We start from the raw sequence: 18,870 nt of genomic DNA, 5'->3' as shown, positions 1-18,870 counted from the left end.
ATCACTTGTAATTGCAGGTTTTCTTGTTTTTGTTAGGGGTGGAAACTTTTTCCATAAACCGATTTACCGACCGAACCATACCGGTCGGCTCATAATGGTATGGTATAGTTTTGGTATTTTTTCATAATCGGTTGGCATTTTGCGGAACCGACAATTAATGGCATGACTTTGGTAATTAATTTTGTATGGCAGTGGTATGTCATACCTACCAATATATATATATATATATATATATATATATATATATATATATATTTTTTTTTTTTGTCTATTTAGATATTTTAGGTATTTTTTACATGCTTGACTGCTGACTCCTTAGTTTTAGGATTTAAAAAATATATGTATATGTATATGATTCATGCCATAATAAATATAGAAAATATTGTTAACAAAATTGATAGCATGATGATTACTGATACTATATATACACGTACATATATATGATTTTGAATGTATATGCGTTGCTTATGTTTAGGATGATGGAGTTTAGCCCATCAACCGTTGGTGCACAACATGGATTAACCCAAAATGAACCACACAATGCAACCGAACAACCACGCCAATTTGAAAATCAAAATAAGCCATTGGAACTGAAAGATAGCGAGGAAGAAGTGGAAACCATCAGTTGTGCCATTTACCAACCGAACCAGCCAATAATTTTGGCTGAATAGATTTTTGGCAACTGCAAGAAGATAGTTGGCTAGCGGTAAACTAATTTTCAGTAATTATGTATATGTGGCTGGTAGGGGCACAAGGAATTTGGCACGGTTTGCCAAACGAACCCAACCCTAGTTCTTGTGGATCTTCTGATTTCAAGTTGAACTTGAATATTGTCAATTTGTTGTGCAACTTGTTGAAGCATTATCAACCAATTCAATAGCTTGCTGACTCGATTCATGCCTGATTTCAGTTACTTCTTGTTGCTCCATCACTTCAACTATTTCATTAGAATGATCAGACTCAATGTGTTGATCATTGGCTTGAAAGCACCCTAAAATTGGGCAATGTTCACTTGAAGATCCTTCAATTGATGGCTGTTCAAGTTCCTCAAATATAAAGTTCTCAACGGTAAAATCTGAGACATCTTGATCTTCGAAAAACCTTGCATTATGGGTTTCCTTGATTCTGGTGTGAGCCTGTGCACAATAGAACTTAAACCCCTTTGATTTTTCTAAGTAACCTATGAAATAACAAGACTTAGTCCTTAGATCTAGTTTCCTTTCCTCCGAATTATAGAACCTAGCCTTTACCTTACATCCCCAAATATGGAAGTGACCAAAACTTGGCATTCTACCATACTAGACTTCAAAAGGAGTGGTTGATACTAATTTGCTAGGGACTCGATTTAGTATATAGGTAGCAGTCTTCAGAGTCTCACCCCATAAGAAACTAGGCAACTTAGACCTTAACTTCATGCTTCTCACCATGCCAATCAATGTCCCGTTTCTTCTTTTTGATACTCCATTTGTTGTGGTGTGCCAGGAGTTGTGTATTGAGCCACAATTCCTTGTTATTCAGGGTAGAGTGCAAAATGACCCTTTTGTTGTCCAAACTCTGTGTACCTGCCAAAATATTATCCACCCCTATCCAATCTAACAATAGGATTTGTTTAACTGCTTTTCTACCTCAGTCTTAAAGATTGTGAAACATTTTAAGAACATATGACTTTTCACTCATTAAAAATGTATAACCGAAAAATCATCAATGAAATTAACAAAGTAACCATTTCCACAAATTGTTTTAGTTGGGAAAGGACCACAAACACCAGTGTGAATAATCTCAAGTAAATTTTTACTTCTTTTGGCTTCAAAATTTCGAAAATTAGTTAGCTTTCCTTTGAAACAAGCCACACATTTAGTTGTAGTTTCGAAATCAAGTGAATGAATCAAGTTTGCTTTTGATAGTTTAGTGATTCTTTTGATATATGACCTAATCTCTTGTGCCAAAGAATGTAAGAAGTGTCAATGTTTAACATTCTCTTAATGCTTGTATTTAGTGCATGATGTTCATTACAGACCACACTACACTCCAACTGCCATAAGTTTTCAACTAAGCTAGCAGTCCCAAAAGTGGAATTAAGATAGTTCTTTTGAAAAAGTTGTAAACATTCATCATCACCTAGGAAGGAAAAACCATTTTTCACAAGTTTAGAGGCTGAGATCAAATTTCTTCTCATCTTTGGAACATAAAGCACATCATTCAATTGCAAAATAAAACTAGAATTTAGTTTTAACCTAATTGTTCCAACAACTTTAACTGTAACATTTGTCCCTTCCCCCACAAAACATTAAAATAGTTAAAACTAGCATCCTTTTGTTTTTCAAAACCATGCAGTGAGTTAGTTATGTGAACTATGCCGTCAGTATCAAACCATCATAAGTTAAAAGGAATCTCAATTAAGTTCGACTCTACACATACATTAACTATTTATTTCCCATTAGCTTTCAAATAGTCCTTAAATGATTCACAATCTTTTCTTAAATGACCTCGAGTTTTGCAAGAAAAAAAAACACTTAAGCTTAACTTTAGGTTTAAGATTATTAGACCCTTTGGAAGATTCAAATATTTTAGCAGAAATACCAGTCTTATCAGAATTCCTAGAGTTCTTGAAGTTCTTACCTGAATTATTTCCAGCATTGTATGATTTCTTCCCTTTTCCTCCTTGCACAAAGTTCACAACCTCTGCCTTTTTATTGCCTTTGGCAAGTCTCTTCTTGAACACACTGTGCAATTAACTCATCTACATCCCAACTCTTGTCATGTGTATTATTATAAGACACCTTTAGTTGAGAGTACTTGAATGGGAGAGCTTGAAGAATCATGAAAACCAACTGCTTTTCTCCAATGCTAACATCCATTGAATTCAACTTCTTTGCAGCGTCAATCATTTTCATACTATGGTCCATGATTGAACCAGAATTATCAATTTTGTAAGTTGTTAGCAGTGACATATATTGGCTGATCTCTGCTTTCTGTGACTCTTTGAATTTTTTTCTCAATAGCCTTCAAGTAATTAGTTGCTAAATCATGTTTCTTAATGCCTCCACGAACTGTATCAGTCATACCACTCTCCAGGATAGAAAGTGCCACTTTGTCAGCTCTTGTCCACCTTCCATGATCAGTCTTCTCAGCTCTAGTACTCTGATATGTGATCATTGGTATTGGAGTATCAATGACAACGTCATACTCATTGATTGTCAATAATAATCCAATTTCTCTCCTCCATTTTCTGTAGCTACTCCCTCCAATGATAATTGGGATATTTGCCAAGTTCAAAGTCTTCAAGGATATTGCAGACACTGCAGATGAAATCACAATCATGAACCAACTAGGTTCCTGATTTCCTTTTGCAGTTCGCACATCAAAACTTACATCAATGATTCATACATACAGACTTATCAACACATAGTTGACAATCATACATAGAATGACTAATTCATCGAGAACTTAGAAGATCACAATAAGATATGCAACAATAGACAGTTCTCAAGTGTCTCATGCATGCTGCAGATGAGAATTTTGCAAGATATGAAGATAATAGTAATCTTAATTGCGAGTAGTTAGTCCTTTACAAAGAAACTTCAATCAATAATATCACATAATGTTAAATTTCCTTGAACTAATTTGGATCTTTTTTTCTTTTTTTTCTTTTTTTTTTTTTTTTTTTTTTTTTAACTTACGAACCACTCAATTTCAAGACTGAATTCATAGCATGTAGTCTAGGCTCTGATACCACATGTTAACATAAACATATTCCCATAAACATATAATATGAATCACAGAACTTCAAACACAAAACCACGTTCATAAACCTTTGAACATATAACAAACACATTACCTGTAGATGAATTCGAAGAGCCTGCCATGACTTGTTTCTGCAGCAAACCAGAAGTGCACCTTCTTCTCTCTTCAGTAATTAGTTTGCTCTTTACTAATAATAGGTCTTATTTCAAAAGAATAGAGCACGGTAACTGTGAGAGCAAAGGCCACTTTATATATATATATATATGTATGTATGTATGTATATCATAATCCTAGCCAATTCCTACAAAGGATTCCCCTGTTAAAATCCATGTAGACAACCAATTCAACACACAGTGTTTCAGCATGACATGGATTACAAATCCACTCCCAATAAGGACTTCATATTTAATCTTGAATCAAATAACTTAATCCACATATTCATACTCATACTCATGCTCATATTCCCCTATGTCTGTCTATATATATATATATATATATATATATATGTTTGTATGTATGTATGTATATGTGTGTGTGTGTGTGTGTGTGTGTGTATTGTTCGGTTCTCAGTTAAATAATTGGGCACAAGTATGTCACTTTATTTAGGTTTGCAGCAGTTGCTTCTGGCTTGTTACAAGGTAAGGCACATATTCATACTCATACTCATGCTCATATTCCCCTATGTCTGTCTATATATATATATGTATGTATGTATGTATGTGTGTGTGTGTGTGTGTGTGTGTGTATTGTGCGGTTCTCAGTTAAATAATTGGGCACAAGTATGTCACTTTATTTAGGTTTGCAGCAGTTGCTTCTGGCTTGTTACAGGACCTTACCTTGTATCAATCTGATCATCCCACTCCCCAAGTCCGAGAGCTCACTTGGTGCCTAAGATTGGATTTGATTTGGTAACACAGTAAATTCAAGCATGTTGAAGGACGGAAGAAACAAAGAAGTTTTGTCCAAATTAAAAGGTAGAAGATGAAGTGCAGAGTGAAGAAAACATATCATTTTCAACCCCCCACAAAATGGTAGGATACCAACATCTCTTGTAACTTATCCCTTCTAATCCCGTCCCCAGATGAAGAATCATTCACAACGACCTTCATTTCTTACTTCACCATATCTTAAAATAGCAAATTATCAAGTCTAATTCTACACATCAAATGAGAAGGGTTGACAAATTCACTTCAGGAGGAGGCACATACACCAGTTTTTTTTTTGTCAAACCTCATAAATTCTTCGGGCACTCTCGTTTGTTTTGCTCTTTGTCGTCGAGGATCATCAAATCTTTTTGTCCCGTCGAATTATTCTTCGCGATGAGAGGATCAAATAATCTCTATGTAGACACTAACTTGGTTCAAAAAACAAAATGTTTGAGTTCGTCCAGCAATTCTACCCCTTTGTTGGGGTTTGTTTGGTTTGGAGGTCAATAGTTAACACAATCACTTCTGTAGGTAGGATTATCCAACAAGCAAATCAAAGATTATTGGGAAGACACCATAACCACAAAGCAAAGTTGAGAGGATACTCCCCAAATTTAACCTGTATATTCTAGTAAAATCACTTCAACTACGAAATGATTTACATTTTCCGGCTTCAATTAAGTTCTTACATCCGAAAGACCGCTGGCAGCTGGGTGACAAGGTTTGAACATTTCCAAGTTAAAAATAACAAAACGATTAACTCCTCTAGCTGGCGTTTCATGCAAAACTTATAACTCATGCTGTTGCGGAATTGTAGCATCAGTCCCAGCTCTACTTCCAGACGTTCAAAGGGCATGAGAAGGAAAAGAAAGAAGTCAAAACACGAAAAATCCGACTATTATCCCTAAAAAAATGGTAATTCGTACATCAAAATCATGAGAGGTAAATAAACACAAGACTATAATACCGGAGTGATGACATCATTCCATTCTGCAGTTTCGGAATGAATCCCATGAGATTCATAAGTGGATTGTGGGCGAGATTCTTCTAAAGGTGTAGGATCAGGGTGATTAAACAAGCAGCTGTTTTCATACCTGCAAGTGCCAGTTTGCATATAGTGCAAACAATCTGCCATCCCCTGTAATACGTTAAAATAATTATTCAGCGAATACATGGACACTTGATAGTAGCTCCAACAGACTAAGAAAATAGCAAAGACAAAATCTTAGATATTCATTCCTCATATTTTTGCAGATCAAACCGAGAGTTTATACCGGACGAATTGGCAGGCCCAAAAAGTTAAGTTCCAGAGCTGGAGCTACAGAGGGTTCCCCTTTACATTGTCCTGGGCAATACTGCAACAAGCTCAAGTGTTATATTAACATCATGAAACTGTTACTAGGCCGCCATGCACATTGCACAGATTTGAATAGTAGGCTACAAAGGGAAAGAAATGTCATTCACAATTTAAAAATTAATTGTAATCCTGTATAAAAAGGAATATGTGATTGTAATGTAACACCATAAAATTGTCATGAAAACACATTGACTATAAGTTGATCACGTTCAAGACCCTCATCGTTCTATAGTTAGCTACAAGATAAAAGGTTTAAGATACGTCGCCTATGAGTTGATCATGTTCAGTTGTGCATGCTAACCTACTAGCTTTCAGATAAACCATATGAGAAGCCCCATCGTCACTCAAAACAGAAAGAGTTAAGATACTACGTGAGACCAAATATGAAAAGTAAAAGAAAACTTAAGGATGTAAGGCATGAAAACCAAGCAATTGAAGTTCAAAACCAGAACTTCGGACAGATAATAATCTTGCTTCCGGTCTGGTCTTGCTTCTCTGTCAACTCTTCACTCTGCTTTGCCATGTCCGTAGACACCATCTAAACAAATATAATATAGTTGAAAACACCAAGAAACACAAAGTGAGCACCAACAACACAAATATTTCATCCAGTCGTACAAGGCCCGATGCATTAATGTTCCAAACACTAAATGCAGGTCCAAAGTCACCATTTTTCAGTTAATCCGAAGTACCAATATTCACGTACAAATTTCACCACAGAGATGCATGTGAAAGAAAAACATCATCTCTAACAAATATGACTAGTGCTTCATTTCGAGTCAATTCCACTGACAAAGATCATCATCACGGCATAATAAATTAACCGATTCACATTCTTTACACTATAACACATGCATACATGCATTTTTCTGCTAAAGCATCAAACAAAGAGAGATAAACACCAAAAGTCTCAATCTTTCAACCATAAACATGCATATGCAAATGCTAAGTACAAAAAGTTAAGACACTACTTGAAACCAAATATGCAAAGTAAAATAAACTTAATGATGTAAACATGAAAACCAAGCAATTGCAGTAAAAAGTTCAAAACCAGAACTTCGGATAGATAATAACCTTGTTTTTGGTCTGGCCTTGCTTCTCTGCCAACTCTCCCCTTTGCTTTGCCTTGTCCTTAGACACCTTCTAAACAATATGATAAAGTTGAAAACACCAAGAAACACAAAGTGAGCACCAACAACACAAATACTTCATCCAGTCATACAAGGCCAGATGCATTAATGTTTCAAACACTAAATGCAGGTCCAAAGTTGCCATTTTTCAGTTAATCCGAAGTACCAATTTTCACGAACAAATTTCACCACAAAGATGCATGTTAAACAAAAACATCATCTCTAACAAATATGACAGTTGCTTCATTTCGAGTCAATTCCACTGACAGATCATCATCACGGCATAATAAACTAACCAATTAACACATTCTTTACACTATAACACATGCATACATGCATTTTTCAGCTAAAGCACGAAACAAAGAGAGCTAAACACGAAAAGTCTCAATCCTTCAACCATAAACATACATATGCAAATGCTAAATACAAAAAGTTAAGATACTACTTGAAACCAAATATGCAAAGTAAAACAAACTTAATGATGTAAACATGAAAACCAAGCAATTGCAGTAAAAAGTTCAAAACCAGAACTTTGGATAGATAATAACCTTGTTTTTGGTCTGGCCTTGCTTCTCTGCCAACTCTTCCCTCTGCTTTGCATTGTCCTTAAACACCTTCTAAACAAGATGATAAAGTTGAAAACACCAAGAAACACAAGGTGAGCACCAACAACAAAAATATTTCATCCAGTCATACAAGGCCAGATGCATTAATGTTTCAAACATTAAATGCAGGTCCAAAGTCGTGATTTTTCAGTTAATCTTAAGTACCAATTTTCACATACAAATTTCACCACAAAGATGCATGTGAAAAAGAAAAAACATCATCTCTAACAAATATGACAAGTGCTTCATTTCGAGTCAATTCCACTGACAAAGATCATCATCACGACATAATAAACTAACCGATTAACACATTCTTTACACTATTAACACATGCATACATGCATTATTCAGCTAAAGCACGAAACAAAGAGAGCTAAACACGAAAAGTCTCAATCCTTCAACCATAAACAAACATATGCAAATGCTAAATACAAAAAGTTAAGATACTACTTGAAACCAAATATGCAAAGTAAAACAAACTTAATGATGTAAACATGAAAACCAAGCAATTGCAGTAAAAAGTTCAAAACCAGAACTTCGGATAGATAATAACCTTGTTTTTGGTCTGGCCTTGCTTCTCTGCCAACTCTCCCCTCTGCTTTGCACTGTCCTTAAACACCTTCTAAACAATATGATAAAGTTGAAAACACCAAGAAACACAAAGTGAGCACCACCAACACAAATATTTCATCCAGTCAATGCATTAATGTTTCAAACATTAAATGCAGGTCCAAAGTCGCGATTTTTCAGTTAATCCGAAGTACCAATTTTCACGTACAAATTTCACCACAAAGATGCATGTGAAAGAAAAGCACCATCTCTAACAAATATGACAAGTGCTTCATTTCGAGTCAATTCCACTGACAAAGATCATCATCACGACATAATAAACTAACCGATTAACACATTCTTTACACTATAACACATGCATACACGCATTTTTCAGCTAAAGCACGAAACAAAGAGAGCTAAACATGAAAAGTCTCAATCCTTCAACCATAAACAAATATATGCAAATGCTAAATACAAAAAGTTAAGATACTACTTGAAACCAAATATGCAAAGTAAAACAAACTTAATGATGTAAACATGAAAACCAAGCAATTGCAGTAAAAAGTTCAAAACCAGAACTTCGGATAGATAATAACCTTGTTTTTGGTCTGGCCTTGCTTCTCTGCCAACTCTCCCCTCTGCTTTGCCTCGTCCTTAGACACCTTCTTCTAATAAATATGATAAAGTTCAAAACAGCAAGAAACACAAAGTGAGCACCAACAATACAAATATTTCCTACAATCATAAAAGGCCATATGCATTAATGTCTAAAACGCTAAATGCAGACCCAAAGTACTGATTTTTCAAGTACAAATTTCACCACAAAGATGCATGTGAAAGAAAATGTCATCTCTAACCAATATGATAAGTGCCTCCATTTCGATTTTTTGAGTCAATTCCACTGACAAAGATCATCATCACGACATAATAAACTAACCGATTAACACATTCTTTACACTATAACACATGCATACACGCATTTTTCAGCTAAAGCACGAAACAAAGAGAGCTAAACATGAAAAGTCTCAATCCTTCAACCATAAACAAATATATGCAAATGCTAAATACAAAAAGTTAAGATACTACTTGAAACCAAATATGCAAAGTAAAACAAACTTAATGATGTAAACATGAAAACCAAGCAATTGCAGTAAAAAGTTCAAAACCAGAACTTTGGATAGATAATGACCTTGCTTTCAGTCTGGTCTTGCTTCTCTGCCAACTCTTCCGTCTGCTTTGCCTTGTCCTTAGACACCTTCGTCCAAAAAATATGATAAAGTTCAAAATACCAAGAAACACAAAATGCACACCAAAAACACAAATAATTTATGCAATCATAGAAGGCCATAAGCATTAATGTCTCAAACGCTAAATGCAGGCCCAAAGTCCCGATTCTTTTTGTTAATCCAAAGTCCAAATTTTTCATGTACAAATTTCACGAAAAAAGTTGCATGTGAATGAAAAACATCATCTCTACAAATATGATATGTGCCTCCATTTTGAGTCAATTCCTGCTGACAAATATCATCAATCGGTGCATAATAAACTAACCAATTAACACATTCTTTACACTATAACACATGCATTCATGCATTCCTCAGCTAAAACAATGAGAGCTGAGGGCGGGAAAACACGAATAAGTCTCAATTTTTCAACCATAAACATACATATGCAAGTGCTAAATGCACAAAGTTAAGATACTACTTGAAACCATATAAGCAAAGTAAAACAAACTTAATGATGTAAAACATGAAAACCAAGCAGTTGCAGTAAAAAAGAACTTCGGATAGATAATAACCTTGATTTCGGTCTGGTCTTGGTTCTCTGCAAACTCTTCCCTCTGCTTTGCTTTCTCCTTAGACATCTTCTATTAAACGGATAAAGTTCAAAACACCAAGAAACACAAGGGGAGCATCAACAAAATAAATATTTCGCGCAATCATAAAGGCCAAATGTATTAAATCTCAAATACTAAATCGTGGCCCAAAGTCCAAATTTTTTTGTTATTCCAAAGTCCCAAATTTTCACATACAATTTTCACCAAAAAGATGCATATGAAATTATGAATGAAACATCATCTCTAACAAATATGACATGTGCCTCCATTTCAAGTCAATTCTGCTGACAAAGATCATGATCGCAGCTTAATAAACTAACCGGTTATAACATTCTTTACACCATAACACATGCATACATGCATTTCTCAGTTGAAACAATGAGAGCTGAAGTCGGGAAAACAAGAAAAGTCTCAATCTTTCAACAATAAACATACATATGAAAATGCTAAATACAAAAAGTTAAGATACTACTTGAAATCATATATGCAAAGTAAAACAAACTTAATGATGCAAAACATTAAAAGCAGTTGCATTGAAAACCAGAACTATGGATAGATAATAACCTTGCTTTCGGTCTGGTCTTGCTTCACTGCCAACTCTTCCCTCTGCTTTGCCTTGTCCTTTGACACCTTCTAATAAATTTGATAAAGTTCAAAACACCAAGAAACACAAAGTGAGCATCAACAACACAAATATTTCCTGCAATCATACAAGGCCGGATGCATTAATGTCTCAAACACTAAATGCGGGCTCAAAGTCTCAATTTTTTTTGTTTATCAAAAATCCCAATCTTTTCATGTACAAACTTCACCATGAAGATGCATGTGAAAGAGAAATATCATCTCCAAAAAATATGATATGCGCCTCCATTTTGAGTCAATGCCGCTGGAAAAATCATCATCGTGGCATAATAAACGAACCGATTAACACATTCTTTTCGCTATAACAGATGCGTAAATGCATTTCTTAGCTGAACCAATCAGAGCTGAGGCTGGGTAAACACGAATAGTCTCAATCTTTCAACCATAAACATACATATGCAAATGCTAAATACAAAATGTTAAGATAGTACATGACACCAAATATGCAAAGTAAAACAATCTTAATGATGTAAAGCAGGAAAACCAAGTAGTTGCAGCAAAAAGTTAAAAACCAGAACTTCGGATTGATATTAACCTTGCTTTCGGTCTGGAATTGCTTCTCCACCAACTCTTCCCGCTGCTTTGCCTTGTCCTTAGACACCTCCTGATAAATATGATAAAACACCAAGAAACACAAAGTGAGCACAAAAAAAATACAAATATTTCCTGCAATCATACAAGGCCATATGCATTAAAGTCTCAAACGCTAAATGCATACCCAAAGTCCCCATTTTTTTTTGTTAATTCAAAGTCCCCATTTTTAACGTACAAATTTCAGAACAAATATGCACATGAAAGAAAACATCACCTCTAACAAATATGATATGTGCCTACATTTCAAGTCAATTCTGCTAACAAAGATCATCATCGCAGCATATTAAACGAACTGACTATAACATATGCATGCATTCATTTCTCAACTGAAACAATGAAAGCTAAGGCCGGGAAAACACGGAAAGTCTCAATCTTCCAACCATAAACATGCATATGCAAATGCTAAATACAAAAAGTTAAGATACTACTTGAAACCAAATATGCAGAGTAAAAACAAACATAATGACAGAAAACATGAAAACCAAGCAATTTGCTGTCAAATCATAACCTCAAATAGATAATAACCTTGCTTTCAGTCTGGTCTTGCTTTTCTGCCAACTCTTCCCTTGGCTTTGCCTTGTCCTTAGACACCTTCAACACAAAGTCACCAACAAACATTTCCTGCTATCATACAAGGCCAGATGCATTAACGTTTCAAACACTAAATGCAGGCCCAAAGTCCCAATTTTTTTTGTTAATCCAAAGTCCTGATGTTTCGTGGACAAATTTCACCATAAAGATGAATGTGAAAGAAAAACTTCATCTCTAACAATTCTGATAAATGCCTCCATTTCGAGTCAACGGCAGCACAATAAACTAACCAATTAACATATACTTTACACTATAACATATGCATGCATGCATTTCTCAGCTGAAACAATGAGAGCTGGAGCCTAGAAAACATGAAATGTCTGTCTTTCAACCATAAACACACATGCAAATGCTATATACAAAAAGTGAAGATACTATTTGAAACCAAATATGCAAAGCAAAACAAACTTAATGATGTAAAACATGAAAACCAAGTACTTGCTGTGAAAACCAGAACTTCGGAATTCGGATAGATAATAACCTTGCTTTCGGTCTGGTCTTGCTTCTCTGCCAACTCTTCCCCCTGCATTGCCTTGTCCTTGGACAGCTCAATCTAATAAATATGATATAGTTCAAAACACCAAGAAGCACAAAGTGAGCACCAACAACACAAATACTTAATGCAATCATACAAGGCCAGATGCATTACTGTCTCAAACACTAAATGCAGGCCCAAAGTCCCCATTTTTCACGTACAAATTTCACTACAAAGATGCATGTGAAAGAAAATCTTCATCTTTAACAAATATGATGCGTCTCCATTTCGGGTCAATCCCGCTGACAAACATCATCGTCACGGCATAATAAACTAGCCGATTAACACATTCTTTATACTATAACACATGCATACATGCATTTCTCAGCTCAAACAATGAGAGGTGAGGCCGGAAAACACGAAAAGCCTCAATCTTTCAACCCTAAACATACATATGCAATTGCTAAATGCGAAAGACGAGTGATATACCAGCCTTTTTTGCCTTCTCCGAGAGCGCTTACTTGTGCTACTCTGCTCAACAACCTCCTTCACCACCTCACCACCGTTCTCATTCCCTCCTCCCCCGCTGCCGCTTTCGCTCTTTTCGCTCTCTCTCTCCTTCTCAGTTTCCTCTTGAGTCTCTCTCTCCTTGCCTTCTTCTTTTTCCTCCTTTTCCTTCAACCTCAATTCCCGACTCTTCCGAATCTCATCGAGAAAGGCAGGGTCGGGATTCCTAATCCATTCGATCACGGCGGGATCGAGTGTCCGAATCAAATCAACTATTTCAGGATCGAGATCGGACGGCGCAGGAGACGGAATAGACTGTGGATGACCACCTTGACCATCGACGGGGTTGTTGTTAATGGGATTTAGGGGAACGGCGACGCCTTCAAGGAGCTCCGATTGCAGTCCGGATCGATAGTACCTATAAATTTCGACCAACTCTGTAAATGACACCGGTTGCTGAACACCCGTTGGCAACATTGGTAGTTTTTGTGCTGGCGGGGACGGCGGCTGAAACTGGGTTGCTGGGTTTGCTCTGAACCTGCAACTAGCAGCTACATTATCATTACGGATTAAATTGAGTTTTAGTTGGTTGATTATTTGTAGAAACTGGGTTTTGACTGGTTAAATCACAGTCGTCGGCTTTTACTAGCAGAGGCATGTTTGGATTGCTTTTCGACTCCAAAGCTTCTTTGGAAAAGCGGATACTCATGTACTTGGATGCGCTGGCTACAGTGTCTATACGGTCCTAAACAACTCATACTTCTATACGACGGAATTATGAACGGACAAAGCTTTGAGCTACTTTACAACTTTCAAAATGTATCAAAATCCCAACTGAATCATAAACCAATAAACTTTGAGCTATTTTATAACTTTCAAAATATTTCAAAATCTCAACTGAATACACCACTTACTCTATCATTTTGATTATCCTTGGTTTTTATTTTAGGGCAAAAGTTGACTAATATAACCTCAATTGACGTATTCATTGACTTATATGACCTGAGTTCACCGTTAACTTCACAGGTCCCCTCTGGTGCTGTGACCTACAAACATGTTATTTTGTACTATGGGTTCGTCTTTTTCACTGGTGTTTTATATGCAAGTTTAATCAATGTTACATGAAACAGATAACGCAAACGCCGCAACAAGTTCGACACACAACAGAAGATGCCAGCAGAAATTCATGGAGTGACATCAACAACCAAGCCATTTGAAGATGCTCGGGGAATAGGCAACGACGACGAAATTGAAAGGATATTCCCCAACTAAACTTGTTTTTTCCGGTGAAGTGACATGGATAAGAAATCATTTACACGTTTCATTCACAACTAAAAAGTTCGTGTCATCCGCGTGAAAAGGTTTGATACATTTCTAAGATTAAATTTACCGAAAGAGAGATTACACATGTCCTCGGTGATGCGAATCCTGTGCTCTAGGAAAGCATTCATGCATAACTTATTGCACGGGCTGCGGCTGACTTGTACCATCAGTTCCACGTCTGCTCCCAGCTATTCCCACCCCATTAGTAGTCGCCCAGTCACCGAAAGGAAGTTGATGATCAGGACCAGATGTAGTTGAAGATGATATACGTGTCGGGTGGTCAAATTTACAAGCTGGCCCAAATTTGCAAATGCCAAAGCGACTGTAATGTGTGCAAATGTTCTGATCCTGGATTTTGAAACAAATTTTGTGTGATCAATGACATGCAATCATGTAATATGTAATCAAACAGACGCCCTCATCATCGAGGGAAGGGGAGACAACAATTAGTCAATAATCTTTATGATTCAGGAACAAAGTGAAAAAAAAACCCTTTCTAAGGTCATATTCCGAAATCAGGAACTCATTACCAAACACGGTCAAAAGAAGAGCTTACTGGTCTCAACGGTAGGCCTTTGTCACTGAGTTCAGTGAATAGGGGGGCTACGGCGGTCTGAGTTTTTGGATGGTGATATTTGCAATTAGATTTAAACTTGCAATCTCCCGTTCTTAAGAAATAACTGCAATCAGGTTGGCCAGGTCTTTCTGGGAACTCTTCAACTTGATTCTGGTGTGGATATTGTTTGTAGACGTTGGTTTCAGTCACTGAGTTGTTCATCATATATAGTGGACGTGCAGGCATGCTCCTTTCTGGTATAAATGGTGGAGCCTAAAGGTGCAAACAGAAAAACAATTAGCATGACAATTAATATTAGGGATATCAGAAACTAATACGGATGCCAATTAACAAGCTTCGTACGCAGGAATATCAACTAAACAAATTACTACAACTATTGCAGACAGCAATTTGTCAAACTATTTGGAACTTTAAGTCCTGGTTATAGGATAAAATTCATAGCATCTGTCCATGAGCAAATTATTAGTTGGGTTTTTATCACAAATGGTCCTTGAAATTAACCCACCCCATCAAGATGGTCCCTGAAATTGAAAATCAATCAATGTAGTCCCTGAAATTGGATGTCTCAAATCAATGTGGTCCTTCCGCCTAAATTCCTTTAAAAATTATGTTATGTGTTGATGTGACACATGACCGGGTCCCACAAATCTAATTAAATATTACCATGTGAATATAAAAATATTTAAATAATAGAAAACAAGTTTTAGTTTTATATAATTAAAAATCTAAAAATGAAAAAGAAAAAAGAAGAAAAAGATGAACAATTCTTCTTCTTCCCGTCCCACTCGACCAATCACTACAGTCCCACCCCACCCCACACCACTCTGTCCTGTCGCACATGTAACCGCAGTGGACAATTTCCTTGTAGATGCCAGTGTGGTCGAGCTGGAACCGGGTCCGGGTCTAGTCGGGCTAGGTCGAGTCCACGTCCTGGAGTGATTCGAGAATGGATTTCAGGAAGGTGACACGGAGGTGCGAATCGTCGTTGCTTTCTGAGTGGGAGTCTGAAACGAGCTAAAGTAAAAGAAGCCATTCTTATATTGCGACAAGCTTCTGCTTGTTCATCAAATGATTGGCCAATCCAACAGGCAAAGCTCTTCGTAGATCTTCGAGTCAAAAAAAACATAAACAGAAAGATAGAACGAAGAAGGAAAAACAATCTTGGAAAACTTGGGATTCCATAAACTACCCAATCCCATACCAGCGAACGCCTCAAAACCGAGCCAATTTGAAGCCACACAATTCAACCCTATTAGAAATTATAGAAAATTAAATAATATTTTTCCATTTCAATCGAATCCAGCACGAACAAGCAGCCAGAAAGCTACAAGCTTGAAGCTTGAATCCCAATTTATTCATTTACTTCATCATCTTCTTCTTTTTTCTTTTTCATTTTTAAATTTTTAATTATATAACACTAAAAACTTGTTTTCTATTATTTAAATATTTTTATATTCACACAATAATATTTAATTAGATTGATGGGACCCAGTTATGTGCCACATCAGCACATAACAGAATTTTTTAACAAAATTGTGACGGAAGGACCATATTGATTTGAGACACACAATTTCAGGGACTACATTGATCGATTTTCAATTTCAGGGACCATCTTGATGGGATGGGTCAATTTCAGGATCATTTGAGATAAAAACCCTTATTAGATTTATGAGCCAAAAATGAATAAAAAGCATGGCCAAAAAGTATAAGAAAGTTAAACATACAAAAAGATCTTGATCTGTTATCCCTCATAAACTGTTAACTAGTAAACCAAAGTGATCACAGTTATTCAAACACGAGACTATAAAAAAGGAGTGCTAAGTAAAAGTACCCGATAACCATTCCATTCTGAATTTTGAGAAGAAACCCCTTGAGGTGGTGGAATCATCATTGGTGTGTAAATTGGAGCCTCATTCAATGGCCGTGGTGCAGACCACGGTGCCACTGTTGATTGTGATGCAACTTGTAACAATGCAGGACCATCTTTGCCAAATCCAGATGGGCGATCAGATCCTCCTATAGCTGTAGGATCAGGGTGGTTAAACCTGCAGTTTGATGCATACTTGCAGGAGCCATTTCGCATATAGTAGGGGCACTCTCTCTCACCCTGTAATAAGTAAACATAAATATTCACAGAAACCGACCAAGACATGATAATAGCTTTATAAAACCAAAAATAAAAAATAAAAAGCTAAGATAAAACCTTGAAAATGGTGATTACATATTAATTTCTCAAAACTTAGAAATTTAGGTATAAAGTGTATACCGGTCGAATTGGCAGGCCTAAAAAATTAAGCTCAAGAACTGGAGCTACAGAAGGTTTCAATTTGCTGTGGCTGTATCTGCAATCTGTCCCATACTTGCATCCCCCTGACCTCAAGTAATACTGCAACAAGCTCAAGTGTTGTAACATCATGAAACTGTTACCAGTCCACCACCATACACATTGCAGATATTTGAATATAAGGCACAAAGGGAAGAACTGTTACTGACATCTGAAAGCATATTTGTAATTACTTTATAAACGAAACAAGAGAACGTTGTGAAAAAAGCATACAATTTGATGAAAACCCATCCGGTGGAGATTTGCTAACCAGTTACCAACTTGCTATAATTTGATAAAAACAGATCACTTGCCTCCCCATACAATATAGGCAAATAAAGTTCAAGATTTCAGGATTCAGTACTAGCTACAAGATAGAAGATTTTAGCTTTTTTATTCGGTTATGCATGCCAACCTAATATTTTAGACAAACGGACTCAGAAAAAAACCCATCATCATAACAATGACCACCAGGATAACAAATACACGAACTAAAACATAATATACTGATTTGTGACATTTTGATCAAATAATTTCAGTAAAAACCATAACTTCAATTATAAAAATTTCAGAGAATCACAACAATAATAACCTTGCATTCCGTCTGGCTTGGATTCTCTGCCAACTCATCCTTATCCTTGACCCTTTCCCTAGGCACCTTCAATATGAACAAATCAAAACACCAGTAAACCGAAAGTGAGAACCAATAGCAGAAATGTTCTAATCATACAGTCTAAGCCACTCAGAGTTCGCCATCACCATCCTTTAACGCAAAATCTCATTGAAAATGTATGTAAACAAAAAGAACACCATTTTCAGCTACAACCGTACAAATGCAAACACATAAATGGCTTTGCTGCAGAATTTCAGCTGAAACTAACAGAGGCTGAGCAAATATAAACAAAAAAATCCAATCTTTCAACTAAATAATCGAAAGAAAAGAGGCATACCTGGTTGGTTTTCCTACTAACAGGGTGATTAAACTTGCAATTGGATCCAAATTTGCAAGACCCGGTCTTTAGATAATACGAACAGTCTTCAGCTTCCGGCCTCACCGGGTACTGATACCTTCTGTTACTTTCCTGAGTTTCCTCCGCCTTCTTCTCCTCCACCTCACCTCCATCCTCCTCCCACCCCTGATTTCCTCCCCATCCTTCTCCTCCGCCTCCTCCGTCGCTATGACAACTCTGCTCACTCTGCCTCTCATTTTCCTCTCCGTTTAAAATCTCAACCTCTCTCTCACCGGAACTCTTCTCTTCTTCTTCCACTCCCTCCCCGCTCTCCTCCTCCTTCAAATCCACCTTCTGCAACTCACCAGCTCCGTCCTCCTCCTCCTTCAAATCCACCTTCTGCAACTCACCAACTCCGTCCTCCTCCACCTTCTCTGTCGAATCCAGCTTCTGCAACTCATCAGGTTCTCCATCCCCCTCCTCCACCGGCTCTTTCAAATCCAGTTTCTGAAGCTCATCGAGGACCGCATGATCTAGATCAGATGGTGTGGGATCGGGATCCGGGGAGGAAGGCAGAGACCCCTGGTCGGAATGAGCGTGGTTGGTGCTGGGGGTTTCGGGATTTGGGGGAACAACAGATGTTGCTTCAGAGAGTGCCATTCTCCCTCCACATTTCAAAACCCTAAATTTTTCAGATATGAAAATGAACTGACTATCTTTGACCGAGAGGGACGTAA

At 36.8% G+C, this 18,870-nt stretch overlaps 2 protein-coding genes and 1 pseudogene across 52 annotated transcripts in view; all 3 read right to left on the bottom strand.

Moving 5' to 3' along the window:
• The window catches only part of LOC137710392 (uncharacterized), a 29,415-nt gene extending 15,525 nt beyond the window's left edge, over positions 1-13,890 (bottom strand). For 4 of the 50 annotated variants that reach the window (XR_015963450.1, XM_088695541.1, XM_088695537.1 and 1 more), the window contains exons 1-11: positions 12,943-13,769; positions 12,460-12,531; positions 11,913-12,011; positions 11,329-11,397; positions 10,716-10,784; positions 10,113-10,181; positions 9,504-9,569; positions 8,911-8,982; positions 8,316-8,384; positions 7,706-7,774; positions 7,102-7,170 (exon numbers count right to left, since the gene is read on the bottom strand). Coding sequence is in view for 48 of the 50 variants with exons in the window: in XM_088695541.1 (XP_088551667.1) it covers positions 7,102-7,170; positions 7,706-7,774; positions 8,316-8,384; positions 8,911-8,982; positions 9,504-9,569; positions 10,113-10,181; positions 10,716-10,784; positions 11,329-11,397; positions 11,913-12,011; positions 12,460-12,531; positions 12,943-13,437 (1,218 nt within the window). In the remaining 2 variants the exon portion in view is untranslated. Of the gene's footprint in view, positions 1-7,101; positions 7,171-7,705; positions 7,775-8,315; positions 8,385-8,910; positions 8,983-9,503; positions 9,570-10,112; positions 10,182-10,715; positions 10,785-11,328; positions 11,398-11,912; positions 12,012-12,459; positions 12,532-12,942 lie in introns of all 50 variants that reach the window. The other 46 variants (XM_088695522.1, XM_088695532.1, XM_088695538.1 and 43 more) reach the window with 39 other exon arrangements.
• On the bottom strand, positions 413-4,209 carry LOC148696152 (uncharacterized; annotated as a pseudogene). Its single transcript, XR_015963452.1, has 2 exons — positions 3,839-4,209; positions 413-3,299 (listed from the first exon to the last, which is right to left on the bottom strand). The product of XR_015963452.1 is annotated as an uncharacterized LOC148696152 (transcript).
• Positions 13,891-14,261: 371 nt separating the features above from the next.
• LOC137710568 (zinc finger CCCH domain-containing protein 67) lies at positions 14,262-18,870 on the bottom strand. The gene is made up of 6 exons (XM_068449634.2): positions 18,134-18,870; positions 17,776-17,841; positions 17,127-17,246; positions 16,692-16,967; positions 14,840-15,112; positions 14,262-14,631 (listed from the first exon to the last, which is right to left on the bottom strand). Exons 1-6 carry the CDS (start codon positions 18,791-18,793, stop codon positions 14,419-14,421), a joined length of 1,608 nt encoding a protein of 535 aa, XP_068305735.2. The 5' UTR covers positions 18,794-18,870; the 3' UTR covers positions 14,262-14,418.

The sequence above is a fragment of the Pyrus communis genome, chromosome 6 (assembly GCF_041283825.1).
Source record: "Pyrus communis isolate YQ-2024b chromosome 6, ASM4128382v1, whole genome shotgun sequence".
In the NCBI taxonomy this organism is placed as follows: Eukaryota; Viridiplantae; Streptophyta; class Magnoliopsida; order Rosales; family Rosaceae; genus Pyrus; species Pyrus communis.
Note: the sequence above shows the minus strand (reverse complement) of the source record. Positions and strands in the feature narration are given on the sequence as shown.

Bases quoted from the DNA above. Each gene is read 5' to 3' on its own strand.
- LOC137710568 (XM_068449634.2), bottom strand. From the start codon at position 18,793: ATGGCACTCTCTGAAGCAACATCTGTTGTTCCCCCAAATCCCGAAACC. The intron at 16,968-17,126 runs GTATACACTTTA...TACTTATTACAG, and splicing joins TAGGCCTGCCAATTCGACCG to GGTGAGAGAGAGTGCCCCTA. The intron at 14,632-14,839 runs GTAAGCTCTTCT...TTCAAAATCCAG, and splicing joins AAGGCCTACCGTTGAGACCA to GATCAGAACATTTGCACACA.